At 43.3% G+C, this 24,900-nt stretch overlaps 1 protein-coding gene across 1 annotated transcript in view; it reads left to right on the plus strand.

Annotated features, from left to right (window-relative positions):
- Nucleotides 1–10,871: 10,871 nt before the first annotated feature.
- ADRB1 (adrenoceptor beta 1) overlaps nt 10,872–24,900 on the plus strand; it is a 15,375-nt gene continuing 1,346 nt past the window's right edge. The window contains exons 1-2 of the mRNA XM_024755926.1: nt 10,872–11,049; nt 24,622–24,825. Coding sequence (XP_024611694.1) covers nt 10,872–11,049; nt 24,622–24,825 — 382 coding nt within the window. The remainder of the gene's footprint in view (nt 11,050–24,621; nt 24,826–24,900) is intronic.

Below are 24,900 nucleotides of genomic sequence, written 5' to 3' on the forward strand. Positions count from 1 at the left end.
CATAAACCGATGGAGACCTTTAACAAAATGGTCTCCCCATATAGTTTAACACTACTCAGAAATAAAAAGGAATAAACTGTGGACACTTGAAAGGACACGGACAAACCTTAAAAACATTACGCTAAGTGAAAGAAGCCAGACACCAGAGATAGCTTATGGTATGATCCCATTTATACGAAATTTCTAGACAAAAAGCAGATCAGGTGTTGCCTGGGCCTGAGGGTGGGAGCAGAATTTGACGACAAATGGGCCTGAGGGGTGTTGGAAGTGTTCTAAAGCTGGGTTCTAGTGTTGTTTGCTCAACTGTGTACATTTATCAGGACTCGTTGACTTGTGCACTTACAATGGGTGAATTGTACTATGTAAATTATACCTCATGAGGCTGTTAGAAAAATCATAGGTGTTTTAAAACGCCTCTCTGGCTGCGTGGTACAGGAGAAATTTTCCCTTATACTTCTCAGTTGTGGCTTTCTTTATGAGAAAAGGGTGTGGACATTTCTCAAAGTCAGACTATTACATAACCTGGCCAATTCCCCCTTTTCAAGGAATATGGACAGAAAATCAGTGTCTTTCTGCCTGCTGTCTGCGGGCCTTTGAGACACCGCAATACCATCGGGTAAGCAGGGCCTTGCTGGTCCCATGCTCACTCACACAACAGTGAGGATGCCAGGGAGGAAAGAATTCCCGCGAAGCCCTTCCTATACTGTGGTGCTTTGCAGCGGACAGGATGTAGGGTCCTTTCTACACTGCCCAAATCAGCAGCGATTGTAAAGAGAAAAAAACAGATGAGTATACTGAGTTTGCGGGCTTTTTCCTCCCCAGATAACTCACATTGAAAGTACAAAGCAGTTATAATGTTTTCAACCTCGTAACCTGAAATCATACAGCTATTCAAAGCTCACGATCAAGGCAGACAGCGCTTTGAGGAAACAATCGCCGTCCTCCTCCTCACTTGTTCACATAATGAAGGAATGTGTCTTATTCATCTTCCACATCCTCCGGCTCCTCTTGCAAATGGTACCCTGGAACCATGCTAAGTGTTTAACAAGTCCCAGATAAATACTTGTTGATTTGATTGATTCTTTGTCTATCCCTGTGACAAGGGCTACATAGAACTGATGGGATGATTTCTACCAGCTGGAATGGAACACCATGTACACCGTGGTCTCAGTAATCTGACTGATGATCATATGTTTTGCAATGATTACTTTCAAATCTCAAACCTCCAGAATCTCTCAAATCCAAACCAGAAGGTTTTTTTTTAAAGCTTAACATTATTTTAGCTCTCACCAGTTCATGCCAAAACTGCAAACCAAACCCAAGTAGGTGAAAGTCGTTATAAGGCACAATTATATGAAAATCTATCTCAGTTTGGCTAGTGTTTAAAACAGAGAAGCGTGGCACTCAATTTTTGTTTGTTTGTTTAAAACCAGAGTTTCCATAGGGTTGGAAATTCTAATTCAAAATAGCCAAAGTATACATGGCTAAGTCCTTGGCAAAACACACGAAATAGAAACTAAAATGAACAATAAATCACAACTTGATACTGAACTAGGAATGTCATTTTGTGCCATTTTTTAAACTTTTCTGAGTATTTCTTTTAAAAATGCATTCCTGGCTTCCCCCTTACACACATGTTAGATAAAGGGAGAGCAGCACAGGTGGCTCCAGGCCAGCACACTCAGAGGCTAAAAGTGACTGTGATTCCTGGGTTCTCTCCACTGGGATCGTCAGTGGTGAAGCGCACAGCAAATAGCCCTCCCCATGGGGCAGACCTGGCTCTATTAAAGGCTTCAAGCCACAGCAGTCACTCTCTCTGGAGAGGAAGAACGTGGAGGTGAAAGCGAGGCAAGAGCCAAAAGTCAGGCTCAATATCCCTTATTCTCAAATTAAATACGGCAGAGAGAACCTGTGGTTCATTTCTATTGTTTTCATTCTGTATTTACTGAAAGTCTGCTCTGTGCCCAGCTCATGGGTAACTCACTGAATTCTGAACATTTCTGCTTTTTGGCTGTGCCTGACTCTCGGTGCTTTGAAAGATTTTTGAGGAGTAGAACTGAGCCTTTCCGTGTTTGTAGCCTTGGCCTCCAGCCCAGGGCCTGGCAAAGAGTGTGCAATCAATTAATGTTGGTTGAATGGATGGATGGATGGACAGACAGACCAATCAGTCAATAAATTTCCCCACTTTCAAGGTCCTATACGTCAAGCTGCCCCCGTATTTCAACTGCTAAATAAATGCACGGTATTATCATTAAAGTCCAGACATTCATCTGTTTTGATGATAAGCATGGTGGGAAGAGACAGAAAAAGAGTTCCATGCTTCACTGATGCCACGTGCGGCAAGCTCTCTGCCAAATGCACTATTTATCACCTGAAGACTACTCTTTCTGATATCTTATTCCATTTATAGATTCTGACTCTAGAGTGTACGATTTTATTTTTTGAGTTAAAATGTGATAAGCGACCTTTCAGTTCCCAGAGTCTCTTCTCTGTAGGTCAGAAGTTATTGGCTGGAGTCCCGGCATCTCCCTGGAGTTTTGCATACTCCTGTCGACCAAACCTCCTTAACCGTCAGACCAAATGATGTCATTTTCTTTATTGTGCATCTTTCTAACAGATGACTTACGTCTACGTATGCACACATTATCTTTGATTTCCCACTATTTACAGAAATTGTAATCAGGTAAGCAAGTTTTAATTCTACATGGTGACTGCTTCATGGAGGGTTTTGATGATCAAGTTAATGAAAAATGTGTTGGTATTTGTTCAATGCACTGTCGGTGACGGTATGGTTTTGTGGCATATTATATAATGTGTCATTTAATCACTGATGAAAAGATGTCTCTTAGAGACCCTGTATTTCTAACACAAAAATTATGAAAACAAACAATAAATACTATTTATTAAGCACGCACTACGTAGGGCTCTTACACATATTAGCTTAGTCATTTCACACTAGAGTCCTAGGAAATAGGGAATATTATTCTGATTCTGCTGGTGAAATACTTGAACCTCAAAAACTACGAAAGGTACTGCTCAGAGACATATAATTAGTGGTGAAATAAGACTTAAACCTAGATCAGCCTGTGTTCTTTCTACTCCACCACCTGGGTTAGATACTGTAGTTCTAAGGAAAACACATTTCTTTCGCTTATTACACAGGACATCGTGGAACTGCTCATGTACTAAAAACCATGTTCAGAGTTATTGTGGTTTGGTTATTGAAAAAAAACCCACAAGATCAGATGTGTAGATTTCCTTTGACTTCAGTATAGTGTGACCTCAAAAAAAAAAAGAAAACCGCTTAATCTTTCAAATACGGACTTCCACAATATGCATATTCGTGCGTACTCTGAAATGGATTGGGTAGAAGGAGTCTGGTTGATTACCTCCAGAGCGATAAGGCTTGTCCCAAATTACAAGGCTGGAGGGACAGTGGGAGAGGACATTGCAACCTTTGATAATCTTCGCCTATATATGAGTGCCCGTACTGAGAATTCAGGACACATTTACAGCACCTCCGCTTGGTCTTTGCTTTACGGAGTTTTTAAACACAGTAGCAAATAGGAGGTGACTGCCCCCTGGCTGAAATCTACAGTTAATCTGAAAGGTCAGAAAGCCCCCCTTTGGGGCTTCCCTGGTGGCGCAGTGGTTGGGAGTCCGCCTGCTGATGCAGGGGACGAGGGTTTGTGCCCCGGTCTGGGAAGATCACACATCCCGCGGAGCGGCTGGGCCCGTGAGCCATGGCCGCTGAGCCTGCGCGTCCGGAGCCTGTGCTCCGCAACGGGAGAGGCCACAACAGTGAGAGGCCCGCGTACCGCAAAAAAAAAAAGCAAGCCTCCTTTGTTTGACATGTGCCACCGCCACCCCACCTCATTCCGTTATATGCTAGGCAGCAGTGGTGACCCTGCAAGGACCACGTCTACTCTTGTCCTCGGCATGTTGTGGTGACGCGGGGGTGCTGAGATGGCTTTGGGGCTCAGTCTAAGGTCAGCCTTTTCCGCGTTTCACTTCATGGCCCAATAGGCACCGAGCTTGTGGTTCACCCTCTATCTCTGGGAGCATTCAAGACCAGGGCAGATGGCCCAAGACTGAGAATAAAAGTACACCCGGCTGCCCAAGAGTTCAAGACACCGTAGCCAGCCACCTTTGCCCCAGCGTTCCTGTGCCTCCCAAGCACTCCACACACAGACATACAAACCCTTCCCGTGCCCTTCTGCTCCTCCAATCACAGACCGCATCCCCTTAGTCCCACACTTCTTCAGCCATGTCAACAATTTCCATCTTTCTTTTTTGTATTTTTTAAATTAATTTTTATGGGAGTATACTTGCTTTACAATGTTGCTAGTTTCTGCTGTACAGTAAAATGAATCAGCTGCTGAAGAGGAGGAGGGAGAAATTTTCATCTTAAGATACGGCAAGTAACTTCTTCCTTGATGAATTGCTCCCTCTCTCCCCTGCCCTGTAAGCTCGCTCTGAGGTAATTTCCTAATTCTCTTTGACAAGACAGTTTTCTCTTGATGAGGATTAAAGGTTATGTTTAACCTGAACGGCACACAAGGAAATGAGGCAATAATTTCTCTGAGCTGGCTGAATGGTTCCTGTTTTTTGGTCTTTGAATTAGTACGATTCTGAGCATTAAGTTGTTTCTGGCTTTCGTGAGTTAATTTCGTAATCCCAGGATAAAGTCCACGTCTTCCAATTTAAAGGGTTGACTGGTAGTGATTGTTTCCTAAATGACTGGCATTTTTCTCCGATGTAGACCTCAGTGTTAATACCGAGAATGATTTCAAGTCATCACACACTCTCACGAAGATCTCTCGGCTCCCCAAAGATCTCCTGCGCCCTCTTTATTCCTTTCCCAAAGCCTCTACAATAGAACGGTAGTTAACTCTGCCACCTGGGGCTATTTCAATAGGCATCAAGTTGTCTGCTGCCCCTCCAGTCTCTTGCCTATACCTCCTGTATAGCACGCAGACATTTCTTTTTTTTTTTTTTTTTAATTTTTGGCTGCGTGGGGTCTTCATTGCTGTACGTGGGCTTTCTCTAGTTGTATCGAGCGGGGCACTACTCTTTGTTGCGGTGCGCGGGCTTCTCATTGCAGTGACTTCTCTTGCTGCGGAGCACGGGCTCTAGACGCGTGGGCTTCAGTAGTTGCGGCGTGTGGGCTCAGTAGTTGTGGCACACAGGGTTAGTTGCTCCGCAGCATGTGGTATCTTCCCGGACCAGGGTTCGAACCCGTGTCCCCTGCATTGGCAGGCGGATTCTTAACCACTGCGCCACCAGGGAAGTCTGCACATAGACATTTCTTAATCCATCACTATTTTAAAATTATTTGTGCATTTAAGTCCATATGTTTATACCAGGGTTTCTGAACCTCAGCACTATTGAAATTTTGGGCCAGATCACTCTTTGTTGCGGGGCTATTTATACACAAAAGGATGGTTAACAACATCCCTGGCCAACCCACTAGATGCCAGTAGCACCCCCTCCAAAGTTATGACACCCAAAACTATCTCTATACATCGCCACATATCCTCCAGGAAGGCAAAATTTTCCCTGGTTGAGAAACGCTTGGCTTTACGCTGTTCTAGATTACAAGTTCCTCTAGGATTGTAACTAACCTAATTTGTACAGACTTCACAACAGGAAGGTGCTCAGAGAGGCTGTTTAATGATGATCACTATCACTAAAAATGTAACAAGAATTTTTGGCTCACATCTAAAGAAAATGGAACATTTAAACAGATGATCGAATAAACAGTGGATGATTTGTCTTATTCAGCTTTCCATTCAAATCAGTAAGATTAAAACAACAATTCTTAGCTGTCATGTATTAACCACACAGAGGAATTGAAAATCTGTAAGAAAAGGCTCCATCACCTCCTGATTAAACTGCTCCCACAAAATAAGGTAAGAGGCAGGAAAACTGAAACCCCCCATAGCAGTGAATGACTGCAACCCTCAGAGGGAAGAGTGTGAGGCGGGATAAACATCTCTTTGCAATTACTGTCCTGCAAAGGCAGGGAATGAAGGTGACACCCGTTCCCTCATGGGACACCCTCGGGGCGGGGGGAAGGCAAAAGATAGATCCGAACTGATATATCATTGTACTGGCTGCTGTTAGTCATGCATTCAAGTGGCGTGAAACTGCTGGATTCAGAAAAGAAAAGCTTCTCTCAACAGCCCTCTCTCTAGGCAAAAGAACAAAACCTATCAGTTCATCTGACGAATTACATCAGTTATTTTTATTCTATTCATAAGAGACAAGGCATGTAGGTCCTGCTTGTTCTTACATGCATTAGTTAACAATTCCATTAAACAAATATTTATTGAAACCATGGACAAGGCAATCTGATAGTCACCGGTCACTGCAGTGGAAATACCCAATGAGTAAAAAAATAAGGATCTGCCCTCAGAGTATTTACGATTTTGATTTCTATAACAATTTGTTGTATATTTGTATAATATCCCCATACATACTTGACTTTGTATACTTTAAGGGCTCAATACTATGAACTCTAGGAAAGGTTTAAAAAATCCGGTGGTGATTCAAAGGCCCGAGCAACCACAGATGATGGGCGATCAAGAAAAAGTTTATGGAGACGTGGGTTTTGAAATAAGGGTGGATGTTCAAAAGAATATTAATAGTGAAGGTTTGCTCCTGATTATAAAATTAATGAATATTTTTGTTTTTTAAAAAAAATACAGAAAACAAAGAAAACCCCAAGGAAAAAATGACCTTGCATAAGCCGTGGAAGGCTCGAGCAGAGGCGCAGGACCTGACATGGGGGGCTGGACAGCAGGACCTGTGGGGGAGCCTGATAAACTAGGGAGGAACGTGGGGTGGAGGCCTGAATGCCAGACCTAATTAGGAGGGTAATGGGGAGTCATTGATGGTGGAATGTTCTGGGCATGGCCTCCTTCCACCCTCACAACAATCCTGTGGGACGGCAGTGGCTCTGCTCTATTTTCAGATGCAGAGCAGGAGGATTTAAGCTGTGCAGTTAACTTGCACAAGTTCACGCAGCTAGTACGTGGCTGAGGTGGGCACCCCAAAACCCCACGCTCCTCATACCCAGGGGGAATTGAGTGGGACAAGACAGGACTGTGATTTAGAACATCAAGAGTCTATGTGGAGGGCTTTCCTGGTGGCGCAGTGGTTGAGAGTCCGCCCGCCGATGCAGGGGACACGGGTTCCAGCCCTGGTCTGGGAGGATCCCACATGCCGCGGAGCAACTAGGCCTGTGAGCCACAACTACTGAGCCTGTGCGTCTGGAGCCTGTGCTCCACAACAAGAGAGGCCGCGACAGTGAGAGGCCCGCGTACCGCCATAAAGAGTGGCCCTCGCTTGCCGCAAGTAGAGAAAGCCCTCACGCAGAAACGAAGACCCAACACAGCCAAAATAAATTAATTAATTAATAAACTCCTACCCCCAACATCTTCTTTAAAAAAAAAAGAAAAAGAATCCGCCTGCCAATGCAGGGGACATAGGTTCGAGCCCTGGGCCAGGAGGATCCCCCATGCTGCAGGGCAACTAAGCCCTTGCGCCACAACTACTGAGCCTGCACTCTAGAGCCTGTGAGCCACAGCTACTGAGCCCGTGTGCAGCAACAAATACCCAAAGCAGCCAAAAATCGATAAATAATTTTTTTTAAAAAAAAAGAGTCTACATGGACATAGGGAACAGACTGGTGGTTGCTGAGGGGGAGGGGGTTGGAGGAGGGCTGGAGTGGGAGGTTGGGTTAGCTGGTGTAAGCTGTTATACGTAGAATAGATAACAACAAGGTCCTACTGTGTAGCACAGGGACTATATTCAATATTCTGTGATAAACCATAATGGAAAAGAATATGAAAAAAGAATGTATATATATAGACACAGCGGAAATTAACACAACACTGTAAATCCACTATACTTCAATTAAAAAAAAAAGAACATCAAGAGTGTAGCTTCAGGACTTCCCTGGTGGCGCAGTGGTTAAGAATCCACCTGTCAATGCAGGGGACACGGGTTCGAGCCCTTCTCTGGGAAGATCCCACGGAGCAACTAAGCCCGTGTGCCACAGCTACTGAGCCCACATGCCACAACTATGGAAGCCTGCGCACCTAGAGCCCATGTTCCACAAGAAGAGAAGCCACCACAGTGAGAAGCCCGCGCACCGCAATGAAGAGTAGCCCCCACTCGCCGCCACTAGAGAAAGCCCGCACGCAGCAATGAAGACCCAACGCAGCCAAAAATAAATTTAAAAAAAAAAGGAGAGAGAGTCTAGCTGCAGCAGGTGTGACTTTGACCCACTCCAAGCTCAGGACAATGATCCAACTCACTTTATTGATAAAAGACCAACCTGCAGCCCAGAGACGGCCACACAGAGCAGGTATAGCTTCCCTTGCCCTAGGGAATGCAGCATGGCACGATACTGCCAAGGTACCACCCGAATGAGTTCAGGATCACTTCAGGGGCTTTGAGCATCTGCCTTCGCACTTTTCATTAGGAGTCTGTGCCACTGGCCCATTCCTACAGATGGTCTGGACCATCCACCTAGGAGCCAACCTGCTCACCTGGTGTGAGTGGAAGGAACCCCCAGCACATTCCCGAGACTCTAGGATGTATTCCCAGGATTCCCATGCCCCTGGTAGATCCAGGCCTCATGCCAAGAAAGGACAACATTTCAAAGGAAGATTCATGAGTGTGAATAGAGTTAATAGTGTCAGATGCTACAGAAGGGGCACAGTGCACAGGGCAACTGGTTCTAACTTTCATGGAGTTACCAGGAATCTCTGAGGAAGCACTTTTGAATGGTAGTGGCAGCAAAACTGGATTGCTCAGAATTACAGAGGGAGGGAACAATAATGAAATAAATACGTTAGGTATGATCTACTCCTTCTAGAAATATGTTGACAAGAGGAGGAGAGAGATGAGAAGTGGTGGTGGGATGGGAAGGATTTGTTTAAGGCCAAATGAGACATGAACGTTTCTTTTTCAACAGCATTCAAACATGTTTCTGTGCCTTGTATTGTGCCAGGCACTGTTCTAGACCCCAGAGATACAGCCATGATTACAACCAACAAAATTCCTGTCCTCAGCAACTTATGTTTGGGGGAGGGAATAGGAAGGGGGCAGGGTAGATAGACTCACCAAGCATAAAAATAAACACAATAAATATAAATAAGGTAATTTTATATAACGATGTGAAAATGTCAATGATATAGCAATGACAAAAGAGATGGGTGTAATAAGATAGAGGTTGGCTGAGTTTGGGGGAAGGGGTAGTCAGACAGGTCTTCCCTAAGGAGGTGACATTTGAGTGAACACCTCAGTAGTGAGAAGGAACTGGCCATGCGGCTCAGGGGACAGAGAGTTCAGAGGCCCTGTGGCAGGTACCAGTTTAAGGGACAAAAGGGCCAGTGTGGTAAAACACAGGAAGCAGGGGAGGGGGAAAGAGGGGAGGCAGCAAACAGATCACCGTACACTTGAGGCCACAGAAGTGAATTTGGGTTTAATTCTAATTGCAGTGTGAAACCACTGGGAGGGTTGAAGCAGGAAGGCTAAGTGATCATGTATGTATTTTTAAAAGATGACTTTGGCTACAGAGTGGAAAATGAACTCTAGGGGGAGGAGTGGAAGTCACTGGCATCTGTGCAGGGGTCCAGATGGGAGATGCTGCCACCAAGGTAGCAGCAGTGGAGAAGGTGAGAATCTGGTGTGTGCAGAGTTGATAGCATTTGCTGACGGACTGGCTGTGGGGAGAGCTGGACAGAGAGGAACTGAGGATGAGTCCTAGGACCTTGGCCCGAGAACCCTAACTGAGTGGTGGTGCTATTTCCTGAGACGGGAAGACTGGGGGAGGGGTTTGGGGGGAGTTGAGAGTACTGGACAAGTTAACTTTGAGATGCCAGATGAGATCTGAAGTAGACAGCTGGGAGAAGTCAGGCCAGCAATACAGATTGGAGTTATCAGCATATTGATTTAAGAAAAAAAAAAAAGGTCAGATTAGTTAAACATAAAATTACCATATGACCCAGCAATTCCACTCGGGGTACAGACCCCAAAGAATTGAAAACAGGTGTTCAAACAAAACCTTGTACACAAATATTCATAGTAACACTATTTAAAATAGCCAAATGGTAGAAAATGATGGACTCAAATGTCCATCAACAGATGAACAGATAAACTAACTGTGGAATTACCACACCGTGGAATATTATTCAGCCATAAAAAGGAATGAAGTACTGATATGTGCTACATGGATGAACCTTGACAATGCTGTGCTAAGTGAACGATTCCATTTCTTTGGAACATCCAGAATAAGCAGATACACAGAGACGTAAAGCAGATCCGTGGTTGCCAGGGGCTGGGGGGAGGGACATAAAGCAGATCCGCGGTTGCCAGGGGCTGGGGGGAGGGACATAAAGCAGATCCGTGGTTGCCAGGGGCTGGGGGGAGGGACATAAAGCAGATCCACGGTTGCCAGGGGCTGGAGGGAGGGGGGAAATGGGGAGTGACTGCTTGATGGGTACGGAGTTTTCTTTTGGGGTGATGGAAATGTTCTGGAACTAGAGAGAGGTGGTGGTTGAACAACAATGTGAATGTACTAAATGCCACCAAATTGTATACTTTGAAATGGTAGAATGTATGTTAACGGTATTTTACCACACTCAAAAAACCAAAAACAAAAAACAGGCAACGGGATTGGACGAGACGATCTAAGGAGAGGGTTTCGACAGAGACGAGGATTCCGGAGTGAGCCCTGGAGCACACCAGTATTTAGAAGCCAAGCAGAGGAGGATAGCCAATAACGAAGATTCAAAAGGAGCAAACTGTGATATAGGAGGAAAACGACGGGAGTTGCTGTCTAGAACCCAAAAGAGAAAATGTTTCCAGCGAGCACAGTGGCCATCTGTATCGAGGAATGCGCTTTGGGTAGAGGTTGCCAGATTCGCCTACACCAGAGTGGAGCCATTTTGCACCGTGATCAGCGCGGCATCGATGTGCTCGTTTCCCCAGCCTTGCCAACACAGCGTGTTGTCAAAATGTTTGCCAATCTGGAAGGTGAGAATTGGATCTCGGGGTAGTTTTCACTTGTGATTCCCTTATTGAGAGTGAGGTTGAGCATTTTGCCACATGTTCAAGGGCCATTTGTCTTTCTTTCTGGAGAGCTATCTGTTCAAGGTCTCTGCCCATTTTTCTGTTCAGCTGTGAGTCTTTTATTCTTGATTTCTAGGAGCTCTTTAAATATCACAGAGTTTGGTCCTTTATAGTATCCCCTTTCTTGAAACTCTCTTCTCTTCGTTTCCACAACAGTTCTCTCTCCTAGGTCTTCTCTCGCCTCCCAGGATCTCGTCTCAGCGTTTTGGGACTTTTTCCTTCTGTGCGTGGGTCACTTTTCCCCTTGGTACCTTTTTAAAAATGGTAGTGCCCCCCATATTCGGCAGCCTCCCTCCTCTGCATATCCTTCTAAGGCAAGCCTTCCCTTCTATCGCTTCCTCCATCAGAATTCTAATTACAACCGTATGCTGAAAACTCCCAAATATACATGGAACCAGATATTAAAATAGGACTTTTCTGGTGCCCCATCTGGGCTGAGACCCCAAAGCTGAGAGTAAGGATTGTAAGGCACCCATGCCTTCTAAAGAGAAGGGCTAGACCGTCCACGCAGACCCTGGGAGGGTGACCCAAAACACCACACAGGGACCATACCTCATGGTGAGGGTCTTCAGTGGGGGCTTGAGTGTTGCTCCTGGGGTTTCTGCAGAGTCGAGGGGGTACTGTGGCTCCTTCCCAACCCCCTCAAACCAAGCAGGGGAATTTCAGAGAAACCTTCAGAGACTCTGGCCTGTGCCTTATGGGACTGGGGAGACACAGGATTCATACCTGACTCATGCTTGAAAAACTCTAAAGGTGAGAGGTTGGCTTCCTGCCTGGGCCCCAAGTGAGGAAAGGGAGGTTCCCGGGGACCAAGGTCAACTCTCACCAATGCTGTTCCTGATGGTGTGACACGCCCCCCCCCCCCCCCATTTAGTGGTCATTCTCTCCCTATTGGTCACAGAAAGTTGGAACAAGATCTTGAAGGCATTAAAAGGATGTAATTGTTGATTTGTGTGGGATGTTGGGAGGCAGACTTGACATGGTAACAGCAGAAGAGAAGAAAGTCCTAACAGGCAGAATTCAATAAGTCATGGAGGACCAGCCCTGAGCATTCATGGAAAACATCCTTACAAACGAAGTTTTTACAAAAGATAAGCGCAGAAAAAAATTCATATGACATCATGTAGCATTCACTTAAGATTTCTGATATCAATTGAATTTGGATCTTAGTTTCAAAATAATAAGCTGTTTCAAAATAGGAGAAAAATAAAATGTGGCTTATTTCAGAGATGTAAAGAGGGCTGCCTTTGGAGTCGCACAGACCTGGGTTGGAAGTCCCGCTCTGCTATTAAGTAGTTGTGAAACTTTGTGCAAGTCACTCAACTTCTCCAAGCCTCAATTTACTCCTTTAAAGGGAAAAGTAATACCTGACAAGACTATTACAAGAAGTAAATGAGATATTATAAATGATACCCTTAACAAAGTATCTGGTGTTTAGTCATTGGTTTTGAGAGAGAATGTGACATCCATCACTAATCAGGGAAATGCAAATCAAACCCACAGTGAGCTATCACCTCACAACGGTTAGATGGCTATTATAAAAAAGACAAGAGATAATAAGGGTCCGCGAGGATGTGGAGACAAGGGAAGCCTTGTGCACTGTTGATGGGAATGTAAAATGGTGCAGCCACTATGGAAAACAGTATGGTGGTACCTCAAAAAATTAAAAATTGAACTACCATACGATCTAACAATCCCACTCCTGGGTACATATCTGAAGGAATTGAAATCTGTATCTCAAAGAGATATCTGCACACCCATGTTCTCTGCAGCATTATTCACGTTAGCAAGATATGGAAATAACCTAAATGTCCAAATGAATGAATAAGAAAATTATAGACATATATGTCTCTCTCTCTCTCTCTCTCTCTCTTTCTCTCTCTCTCTCTCTCTCTATATATATATATATATATGTACAATGGAACATTATTCAGCCATTAAAAAAAGGAAACCCTGTCGTTTGCAGCAACATGAATACATCTGGAGGCCATTATGCTAAGTGAAATAAGCCAGACAGAGAAAGACAAATACTGTATGGTGTCACTTACATGTGGAATCAAAACAAATAAAGAAACAAAACTGATTTCACAGAAACAGAGAATAAAACAGTGGTTGCCAGGGACTGGGGGGGAGACAGAAATGGGGTGATACAGGTGAGAGGGTACAAATTTTCACTTGTGAGAAGAATAAGTTCTGAGGATCTAATGTACAGCATGGTGATTATAGTTAATGATACGGTACTGCAGACTTGAAAGTTGCTGAGAGTAGATCTAGCATCCTTACCACCCCCCCACACACACACAGAGTTAGCTATGCTAACTATTGGAGGTGATGGATCTATTAACTATCTTGACCTTGGTGATCATTCTATCAAATCATCACATTGTACACTTTAAATATATACAATTATATTTGTCAATTATTCCTCAATGAAGTTAAAAAAAGAAAGAAAAGAAAGAAAGAAACTCTCCAAAGGTAAACTTCTTGAGGACTGGGTCCAAATCTTTCATATAGACTTACTATTCTATATTCCATAGCAAGTGGATTTTTACAGCTGGATATTACTATTAATACTATGACAATAATGGTACTTCAATTAACAAAATTTTCAAGATTCTTTGTCCGTCAGAAGTGTTTGCAGAAGTTTTACATGGTCACAGATAATGTTTTCAAGAAAAATAAAAAGAGACAGGAAAAAGGACAAAAGAAAGAGAATATGACATACATCTACGTTTCTATTACACTGCATTGGAAAGAATGCATATATCTTATGATTCTATTTCAAGTCTTTAATTATCATCACTTGGTCTCGTGCTTTCTGATGGATGCGGCTTACTTTCATGGAAGCATTATGAAGTTTCCAAAGAAAGATCTCTGTAATGTGTTCTGAAGGAAATTGAGAGGAAAATAAACCAAACTGAAGTATGGAAACACAGCTTGGGAGTTCAGAAAAACTATCTGCTCATCATAAATCAAGTAAAAATACAGTTGCCCAAACACATGACTAAATAATACTCAGACCCACAGGACTGAGCTTTTCTTTAAGTACTATCTTATATAAGCTTGTTCTACTGAACTAACCTCGCCATTAAACAAACTTAGATGTGACATTTAAAAAAATATAGTTTCATGTACATCCAAATCCACGCTGTTTACATAGCACATACGTAACAGATACATCTGTAAGGAGGAGTTGGCATCACTGCCCATAGAATGCAGTACTATGTTACAAAGATCCTCAGAAATTCCGCCTTGGGCACCCAGTTCTCATTAGGCTCTGGTAGCAGCAGAGGCATTCGGGACAGCTGGGAGCCATTCTTAATATCAAATGGCAAGACAAGTTATCAGATTGAGTTCTTGGATCTTAATCCGCTGGGGTTTTTGTTTTTGTTTTCTTGGCATTAAGGTCAAGTTGATTTGGTCCATGGCCATGCACAGGTTAAGCTATTATTAGCTTGATCATCAGTATCAACAAAGGCCAATTAGATGTACAACTTAGGGCCACAAAAAATCAGGCTGTTTGTGAACTTCAGATTCCATAATCAACCTAAATCGACATACTTAAGGAAGTTATTTCTTAGTCAAACCTCTGCTAGCCGATATTGTAAGATCTGAATCATTCTCTCAATCAAAATCATCACTTCAAGGCGATAAAAATCCTGTTTCTCAATGGATTCCATATGAGCAAGTACCTGACTTATCTTGCCTCAAAGGCCAGCTTTGTTCTTCACTTATAAAGGTTTGTTATATCTCTCCTACCCAGTTATTTGCTGTCTGTTACACTAATGCTAGCTCAGGAAAAGTAACAGGCATGTTGCACCTATGGAGAGAAACTCTGAGTGTGTATACACAATGTCAAAACAGCCTGCTGAAAGTGGTCTATACAACAACCAAGTGGATTGGCTGGTTTTAATCCTTGAATTTGAATTACTAAAGTGAACTTGAATTGTTCTACTCCATTTGCAAGAAAACAGTAGAGTTTCTTGGTTTGTAATGAAAGCTATAAATGAGCAGTGCATCCGCCCCTTCCTACCTTAAGCACATACCTAACAGGGTATGTGCCTTACCCTTCCCCGGCCCTCTCCCCACACCCCTCCATCTAAGACCCAGGCTACTTACTCAGCAAACTTGGGAATTTGATCTGATCACCGTCAGCCTGTGGCATTCATGACTTTGTGACAGCCTGTGACTCTGCAGCAAGCTTGACTGCTCTCGTCAGGGTCTGGGTACTATTTATTTGCAGAGCCATCTTTAGCATGAGATTTGAGAAGACATTATACTTGCCCTCTGTCCTAGAAGACTTAACTAATATAGCATGTGTGAGATACAGGTGATAGAAGTAATCAAGATAAAATGAGGTCATTAAGGTGGATCCTAATCTAATATGATGGTGTCTTTATAAAAAGGAGAAATTTGGACACAGAGACAGACAGGTATGGAGGGCCAGACAGCCATCTCCAAGCCAAGGAGAGAGGCTTGGAACAGATCCCTTGCTCATAGCCCTCAGAAGGAGCCAACTCTGCCAACACCTTGATTTTGGACTCGTAGCAAACTAATTCCCACCTCACTGATCTGGCAACACTGGAGGATAAAAACAGCCCACATCAATTCACTTTCTAGATAACCCATGCGTTCTAGAAAATAAGAAGTTCCCAAATTTTCATACCGCCGTTTTTCAATAAAAATGTTTATAAAACACACATTAAACTGAGGATGGTTGAACCTAATCTAAAACTTTCTTAGTGAGCCAGGACTATCGGTGACTGCGGAGTGCAGAACACAGAAGACTATTGGTCTCTGCGGTAAATGGCATCACCGGTTTCCCTGTTTTCTTCTCTAATATGAAGTTCTCAGAAGCGCCCCTCCCCTCCCTGCGCCATCCTCGTGCCTTCCCTCCAACTTGTTTCTCCTAATCTGTTATGAAAGAACAGAGGCCGAACAAGATATTGAAACTGTTTTGGAAATAAAATTGTTCCAAGTTAGAGTCTGAAAGACTCTCCTAGGGTTTACACCGCGTGGACTTGGGAAAACTTCTTTTGTCGCCTGCTTCTTTACTCTCTGTTCTCAGGAGGTGGGGTGGTCAGACCCCTCGTACTCAGGACAACTGAAGTGTCCTCCGTTGACACAAAACAAGTCACAAGAGAACCTTCTGGTCTCCTCGAGATCTTATGAATATACACCGTAAAAAGAAGCAGCTTGGATCAATTATAGCTTGGGAAATAAGCCTCTCTATTAAGAGCCCAGTGGGGCTTTGGTAATTGTTGTTGTTTCATATATTTTGAATGTGGTTTATACCATAGGGTGGAACTCTCTACAATGACCTTTCCGTGATGTAAAATTAGTTGGAGAAATTCTAATTCCCCAAACAGAATGATAATCAGATTAAATGACCACAAAGGAATAAACTTGCCTTTGAAAGCAAAAGAGTACTTACCAAATTAGATTCTTTACTACATCCTCTCACTTGAAAAGAAAATGCAATTATTCAATTTCCACTGACTAGAGGTTGCCTTCTCTGCCACCCGTGATTTTGTGCAGAATGAGGATTTTTCTGCCATGAGCTTTTTGTGGTGGTGGCAGTTGGGGGGGAAAATGGAAAAAAGAAAATGTTTATTAAGTACTTAACGATGAGCCAGGCACTATGCCAAATGCTTTGTGTGTCTTATGGAATCCTCCAAACGCCTCAGAGGTAGGTACGGCGATTATTATTCCCACTTAACAGATGATGAAGCCGAGCCCTGAGATGTTCAGATAACTTGTTGAGTCATCCAGCTACTAACTGGCAAAACCTGGATTGTAACCCAGGCAGTGTGACTCCAGAATCTGCATCCTTAATCATGATGGTATACAGAGAGAGGTAAATGTCAAAACTAATTACTGAAATTAGTGTCATCTTACTAAAATGGCATAATTTGAAATTATGTACTAAAAAGCAACTAAAACAAAAATGCATAAGCCAGGGATATTCTCAAAATCTCCCATCAAGACTGGTTATGCTATAAAACACTGATTATTTTTTGAGAGGTTAAGTATGGGGGGTTTTTTTTGCTTTTTTTTGCGGTACGCGGGCCTCTCACTGCTGTGGCCTCTCCCGTTGCGGAGCACAGGCTCCGGACGCGCAGGCTCAGCGGCCATGGCTCACGGGCCCAGCCGCTCCGCGGCACGTGGGATCTTCCCGGACCAGGGCACGAACCCGTGTCCCCTGCATCGGCAGGCGGACTCTCAACCACCTCGCCACCAGAGAAGCCCAAGTATGGGTTTTTAACTTGCTTAATAAGTTACTTTTAGTCTAAGTCAACCCTCAGATAAGAACTTATGAAAACTATACACATGAATGTGTACGCGTGGGAATTTTTTAAACCAAGATTATTATCCTCAAGAGACAGCTATGAAAATGCAAATAATCTCTATTAATTAATAATGGGGGAGATGTCAAAATGCAGAGTAACTGGCAGCAGAAGCAAGGAAAGGTAAGGAGTGGGATGGAAATGGTGACAAGCTGGAGTAAAATCATCCCTTTAGATATTTTCAGAATAAGAAAAAACAATATTTTCAGGACTGTGTCAATACCATTTCAGTGCATTTTCCAGGCTTTTCAGAGAGCCTCAAAGTTCAACATGCCCATGACAGAGGTTTACCTGGTTTGGAAAAGTTATTAGGGTGAGGAAATGACCAAGCAAGTAGAGCTTGCTTTTTAATTTTCTGTTCCAAACTCCCAAACAGCTTCGTTTTGACTTTTAAATATAAAACCCCAAGGTTGTCACAGCTTTGGGGCCTTTGATTCTCAGTAAGAGTCTTTTGTGAAATTTTTTTCTAGTTACAGATTTAAAAACAAAACAAAAAACCAAATTACTTAATTGCTTTGCTTTTTGGGTTTTTTGTTTTTGTCTTCAGAGTTAGTATTCATGTGACACTTCTGGAAATTCACATTGAAATGTACTAACAAAGAGACTCTTATTTGTGTGGATAAGTATGATTATTCTTCTAGATCTATTATATTTAAACCAATTGAAAAATACAAATAAACATTGCATGATAGAATCTCTTCACTCATTCAGAGCTATTTATTTAAAAAAATGACTCCATGACTCGCTCCAGGCCCCAAAATATATCATGCAATTGAATTATGCTGACAAGCAGTTACGAGGTGGGTCCAAATCTGTTAAGGATGCAGGCTCTGGTAATTAAAGATTAGCTCAATAGGCAGGAAAGTGAAGAACTCCCTTTCCCTTTCCTTGAAACCTTAAGCACGTCTCTCTCCTTATGCTTCAGTGTCTCCATACGAAAACAGGAAGGAAAAAACCCAACCATTTCTCCACCAGTGTGAAAAGTCACTTATATTTAGAAGAGGTCTGCAAAGAAGGTCACTGCCCCCTTAACATTTAATTAAGTGATAACACTCTGGAAACAGAAAGCTATCATAGGATAAAGATTTCTAACGGGTTTTATTCAAGGAGCTGCAAAGCTGAGACATTGTGGAAAATATATGTCATGTCAAAGGTCTGATATTTATTTTCAACGCAAGAAGCCTAACCACAGTGGTTATCAAAACCAAAGTAGCAGCAATAGTGTCCCACTAGTGTCCCTTCCAAGGCAAAGGACTCGCCATGCCTGTATTTATTGAGTGGGTCTGGATGAGCATTTATACAGTGCATAAGTTACCTACGAAAATATAGATCCAAAACAAAGAAGTGGAAAAACATATGAAAGAAGATACCTGTTTGGTCTACTCAGAGTAGTGAGTGAAAAGAAGCAATGTAAATGATTTGGTGTGCCACCCAGAGGCAAGACAACTTGCTTCTTCCACTGGTTCCCTTTGGCAATTCCATTCAGTTGGATGGGCCAGACCCATCTTCCGTAGGTGAATGGAAAACACAATGTCTTCTTTTATTTTAGAGAGTACACATAAGCTTTTAAGTGGTTCCTCTATTCCACAGGAATTTGCAAAGTACCAACTACATGACCAAAATAAATGGGAGCTAAAACGTTTAAAAGGTATCATTTCTACCCGTTAGAAACTTAAAAATAAGGGCTTGGGGGATTCTTGTTGCTACAAACTTCTCAGCTTTTTACAACATAATCGTTTTATCGGGAGCACAATGAGACTCTGTTAAAATAAAACCTAGAGTTTTCAATAATTAGTGCAGCTTGTTGTCATTACAAGCTCTAGACTTGGGCAGATTGAAGGACAACTCTTAGCCAAGTACTTTTCACGTGTGCTGATAATACTCCCATTGCCGCCGGCACTTGAAGGTAAGATCTCAGCTGATGAACACTCAGTTTTGATTCATCATACGCCTGAATAGGAACAGAACTTATGAAAGTTGGCTTTTATGTTGCACTACCTTCCATTTTTTTTAAAGTTACTAGTTATGGCACTAAATAATTGAGAAAAAAAATCCTTTCTCTGCTGCTAATATTTCACCACTGAAATACTTTAAAGGAACTTATGTCAGAGAATCACATAAATGAACACTTAAAAAAAAAAGAGTAGGGTACCTACTAAGGAAGGGCACAAAGATGGGGGAAAATCTTTTTGAAAATGTGATTGGCCAAAGGTAAAGGTATTTAAAAATTGTTCACTGCTATCCAGCCTCTGAGTCGTACTAATATCCAGCGTGAGAAAGAGTCACCTGATAAAGTGAAGCTTATGTAAGTGAACTGACTCCTCTCGTACAAGCAAGTCCTGACACATTTCATGGTTTGAAATGTCATAATGATTGGATGAGACCGCATTTGATGCGTTTCAAGCATACGGTGCTATATGAGATTTCAAGAAGCTGTCACATACATCATCTCATTTAATCCATATGAGTTTAAACCCTGCGAGGGAGCGAACGGTGAGTCCATTTTAAGGATGAAGCCACTGCTGAAGGTCAAACTCAAAAGTGACACCAGGACACAAACCTGGATCTTCCGCCTACCGGGTCTGAACACTTTTCAATACATCCAAATTTTGAAAAATATTATTACTGGCTCTTGCATTGTTCAAAGTACTCTTTAGACATACCAGGGAGAGGAGGAGAAGGCAAAGAGGGAGGAAGTGGGAGAGAGGAGAGCTTCTGAATTGCCCAAATAGTCCATGCTTTGCTATGATTACACCCCACTGTCTTCTGTGCTGCTTCTTATCACAGTGGATGCAATTGCTTGTCCCTGTGTAAACTGTGTCTTCAAAACCAGTATATGACCTTAAGCCAGCCACAGGTGCAAACTGTTCTTTGCTTAGTTTAGCGCTGAGTGACTGTTTTAGCAGTTACATTACTTTATGTGAAAAGTTGTATATCTTTCCTCAGAAACAGCCACTAGAGCTCTGATCAATGAATTCTGCCACCTATTATCAGCCTCAAGGCAAATTATGCTAACTTACTGATTTGACACTTTTCTTGGCGCTTTACTTAGAAATTCCCCCCGGACTTCCTCTGGCCAAACTTCCAGCAGCTGTCCAGTTAAGCTACTCACTATTATTTTAATCTCATTTGCCAACAAAGTCAACTGAAGAATGGAAAGGTCTTCATCAAGTTCATGGCTTACAACTATGGGTGGGTTGGACGCCCATTAGTCACTGCCGTACAGACTTTTAATTTGATCTAGAATTTGAAGCCAGATTCAAGTCATCAGCCATTCTCCCAGGGCAGAAATGCCTGGATATATAGTATCATAAAGGAAGGAAAAAGGTAATTCACCCTGAATATTTATGAAGATTAGGTAGTATTTTTTATTATGTGGACTTTCATTGTACCTTTGGAAAAACTCTTACCTAAGTCTGCCCCACGTTATTTATTACTGAGTAGGTATGATATAAATTTATCTATCTCATGAGCCTACCTTGTATTTGTAAAGCTTATATTTTGAAATGCTTATATGAAAGTATTGACTAGGCTATAGGGACATGAATGATTACTCTAAACTTGAAGCATGAGGAAAGATCGTAACTCCAAAAACACTCGATTATTTCTCATACTAGTAAATATGAGAATATTTTAATATATTAAATATTTATGAATCAAAGCTTAATGTTAATTAATGTTAGGTAATTTTAGTAAACATGGGAAATATAAAAATGTATAGGATGGTCCTGGCTCTCGATGGCCTTATAATCCATATGAGAAGAAAAGAGAAAAATTAAAAATTATAAAAATCGTATCACAATATAAGAGACGTCGAAAGGCAACATATTGTTCCTTGACACATGAAATGCAATGAGCAAAGTAACTACTCTAGGTAGGGGAAGGAGAGATCATTTCCAGAAAGAGTGGGTAGGGATGACCGTAAAATAAAAAATATATCAACCAGATCTTGAATTTGAACTCAATGAGACAGAGATGGAGGAGGGAATTCTTGGTGGAAGGATCACAATGAGAAAGAGTACAGATGCAAAAAAAGGAAAAAGGGGGCTTCCCTGGTGGCACAGTGGTTGGGAGTCCGCCTGCCGATGCAGGGGACACGGGTTCGTGCCCCGGTCTGGGAAGATCCCACATGCCGCGGAGCAGCTAGGCCCCTGAGCCATGGCCACTGAGCCTGCGTGTCCAGAGCCTGTGCGCCGCAACGGGAGAGGCCACAACAGTGAGAGGCCCGCGTACAGCAAAAAAAAGGAAAAAGGGTATAGATCCAAAAACTAACTTACACAACTGCAAGTCAGGGTGACATGGAGAGTTCTAGTACGGGATAGTGCTGGAAAGGCTATTTGGAACTGGACTGTGGAGGGCTTTGAAGGCCATGTTGAGGAGTTGAGGTTTCTGAACAGAAAAGCATTTCGGTCAATGCAGCATTTTAGAAATATGAATTTGGCTATGGTATGCCAGATTAAATAGATCAGGAAGGACTAGAGGCCAGGAGCTCAAAAAGAACCCATAGCATGTTCAGGTGTGGGATAAAGGTAGTGGGACGGGAAAGGTAGAGGTGGGAGCAGGAAATACTGAGGAGGAAGCCCACTCGTTTTCAATGTGCTGATTAGCGTGTATTGTTGGAGCTTTCTGTTCCTTTCTAAAGGACTGTCAAGTCAGTGGGTTCCCAAGAACTGATTCATTTTAACAGTTGGGGGTGGGGAACGGGGAAATGGAGGAGTTACTAATTTTGAACTTGCAACATCTCATACCTGTGTAAGTGGATATGTTTTCTTCTTAATCTTGTATCCTTAACTCAGAACAAAAAAATGTTAGCTCAAAAATGTTTTGTTAAAAAAGTGTCATGAAGTGTAAGGATTAAAGAAAATCCGAGAACATTTTATTTTAAAAGAAAGTGAACTCTAGTTGAATACTCCAAACTTTTCCATCAGTACAACTGAAGGACGGCCCCAAGAATTCCAGGAATCCCTTTATGCCTGCAGCCCTACGTTGGAACTCCTATCAGAATAACCTTCTGGTTTTGGATATTTGTGATTTAATGTATTTATTACCCAGAAATTCAGGGAAACTTGATTTATCTTTGAATGAGCAGGGGAAGAAAGTTTCAGGAGAGTTTTTCAACAATTCAAATCTCGCGCCCTGGTATTTTTGGTGTGTTTGTACATATACATACGTATACCAATACATGGATGTATACAAAATGTATACAAATACATACATATTTGCACATATGGTAATGCTATTGGCATCCAGGCTTCTGCACTGAATCTGTACAACCAAGTTCAGGCCTTATCGCTCACAGAAATGCAATCCCTTTGCCCTTCAGGGGCCCTTAAGCTTGGCACACAATATTCCCGGTAACACCACTTGACAGAAAGATGGCGCCCAACAGAAAGCCTCCTTCCCACATTCCCTACACCTCACTGCACAGCCCAGCACTCAGAATCCTGCAGCGTCAAATCCAGCTCTTTCCAACCCCTTGGCTATTTTGAGACTGTCCCTTGAGGGTGGGAACAGAAAAAAGTCGGAAGCGGAGACAGGTTTGCAGTGACTTGGGTACCTAGGGCTCTCTGGGAGCCTACACCGAACTCAGGGCGCAGGCCTCCAACCCCCCCCTCTTTCTAGCCCTCTCCTTTCCTTGCTCCCCCTTCTCAAGCTTCCCAAGTTGGCAGAACTAGGGCAGAACTAGGCTGAAAAGTCCTAGGGCAGGGGTGAATAAACAAATAAATCACCCACATCCACACCCACCCACCTTGTAGCACTGATTATCAAGTTCGGGCCTAAAGCAAATTTATATGTTTGGATATAGAGAAAGTGGTTTAAACTGCTGGGCTTTATAAACTGAATAAACATTGCTTTTAGCTCTTGACTTGGGTAGCTGTGGAAGTCAGTCTTTCTCTACAGGGTAAGAATATGAGTTTGTTCCTTTCAGATGCTATGCTATTTTTTTTTTTTGCGGTACACGGGCTTCTCACTGTTGTGGCCTCTCCCGTTGCGCAGCACAGGCTCCGGACACGCAGGCTCAGCGGCCATGGCTCACGGGCCCAGCCGCTCCGCGGCACGTGAGATCTTCCCGGACCGAGGCACGAACCCGTGCCCCCTGCATCGGCAGGCGGACTCTCAACCACTGCACCACCAGGCAAGCCCCCGCAGATGCTATGCTTTTTATTCCAATGCTAGAAAGATGTGTGAGCATTATATAACACTTTCATGCACCCTTACATGGGTAATTAGAAGCTGTTTACCCGTCCTTGTTCTCAAAGATTCGATTAAAGTCTTTTTATTTTCAAGGCTGAGCTGAGGACCTTACTGTGGTGGAATCAGACAGGGGGCCTGAACAGCTTCTGCTGCCCGTCCTGTAGGTGGGTCCCCACATATAAGCACGCCGACTGCAGGGCTGACTCACTAATTTTAAACCCATTCAGCTGCCAACTCAGGGGTCTCTGATATAACTTTAAATGCTATCAGATTTTAATCTTCTGGAGTATTTACATATTTTCTTCTCTCATCCCTCTAAAACTAATCCTAGAGTTTTGAGAATCTGGGAACTTGGGCAAAGGAGAAAACAACTTGGGCAGACCAAGAAACCTGAAATCTCAATTCACTATGTCATCCAAAACTAATGTACCTTTCTGTTTGCACTGACCCAGCTCAAACTGTAAAATCACGTGAGTAATATAAAACACAAAATCCTGGTGTTATAACTGAATGTGAAAAGTCTGAAATGTAATTAAACGTGCTCTGTCTTCGTGGCGGTGTCACTCCACGTTAACATTTGTGTTTCCTTAAGCCTCTCTCTTCATAGTATCGACACACACTGTTGCATCATACTCACACATCCATCAGCTGGGACTGGGGAGTGTGTGTTTTTCCAACTGGTCCTCAGCATTAGCTGTCAGATGCACAAACCTTCCCTTCCTTTCTGCATCTGCTGTCCTGGAACAACAGAAGCTTCGTGCAAGAATAGCTCCCAGAGAGCGTTGCTGACAGATGCGCGGTTTGCTCGAGCAAGGCGCTTGCTGGAAAGTTTCCTCTAACCGCTAACACCCGCCTCCGATCCCCTGAGCTGGCAGGACGCAGGCTGGCTGGGTCCCCTCTTGACGGAGGAAGGCTTTTACACGCACTCTCCTAGGCTGCCCAACACGAGAAACAATCTTGCAGCCAGACTCCTCCAACCCCAGTGAACAGACCGTCCAAGGCGCTCTGGTGCTTCGAGAACACCGAGGTCCCCTCCCCGCTAAAGGAAGCGCTCGCTCTGCTCCGCAGGAATCCTGGGCACCGGAGGTAGACGGGTGGCGAGTTGAGCCCGAGCGCAGGAAGGAGCCAAACGCCGGAGGCAAACGGGGCGCAGGAGAGGGGAGACTGGGGTCCGCGGGAGGGGGCAGGGTGGGAGCCGGGCGCCGTAGGGAGC

This window comes from Neophocaena asiaeorientalis, unplaced genomic scaffold, assembly GCF_003031525.2.
Source record: "Neophocaena asiaeorientalis asiaeorientalis breed wild unplaced genomic scaffold, Neophocaena_asiaeorientalis_V1.1 scaffold85, whole genome shotgun sequence".
Classification (NCBI taxonomy): domain Eukaryota; kingdom Metazoa; phylum Chordata; class Mammalia; order Artiodactyla; family Phocoenidae; genus Neophocaena; species Neophocaena asiaeorientalis.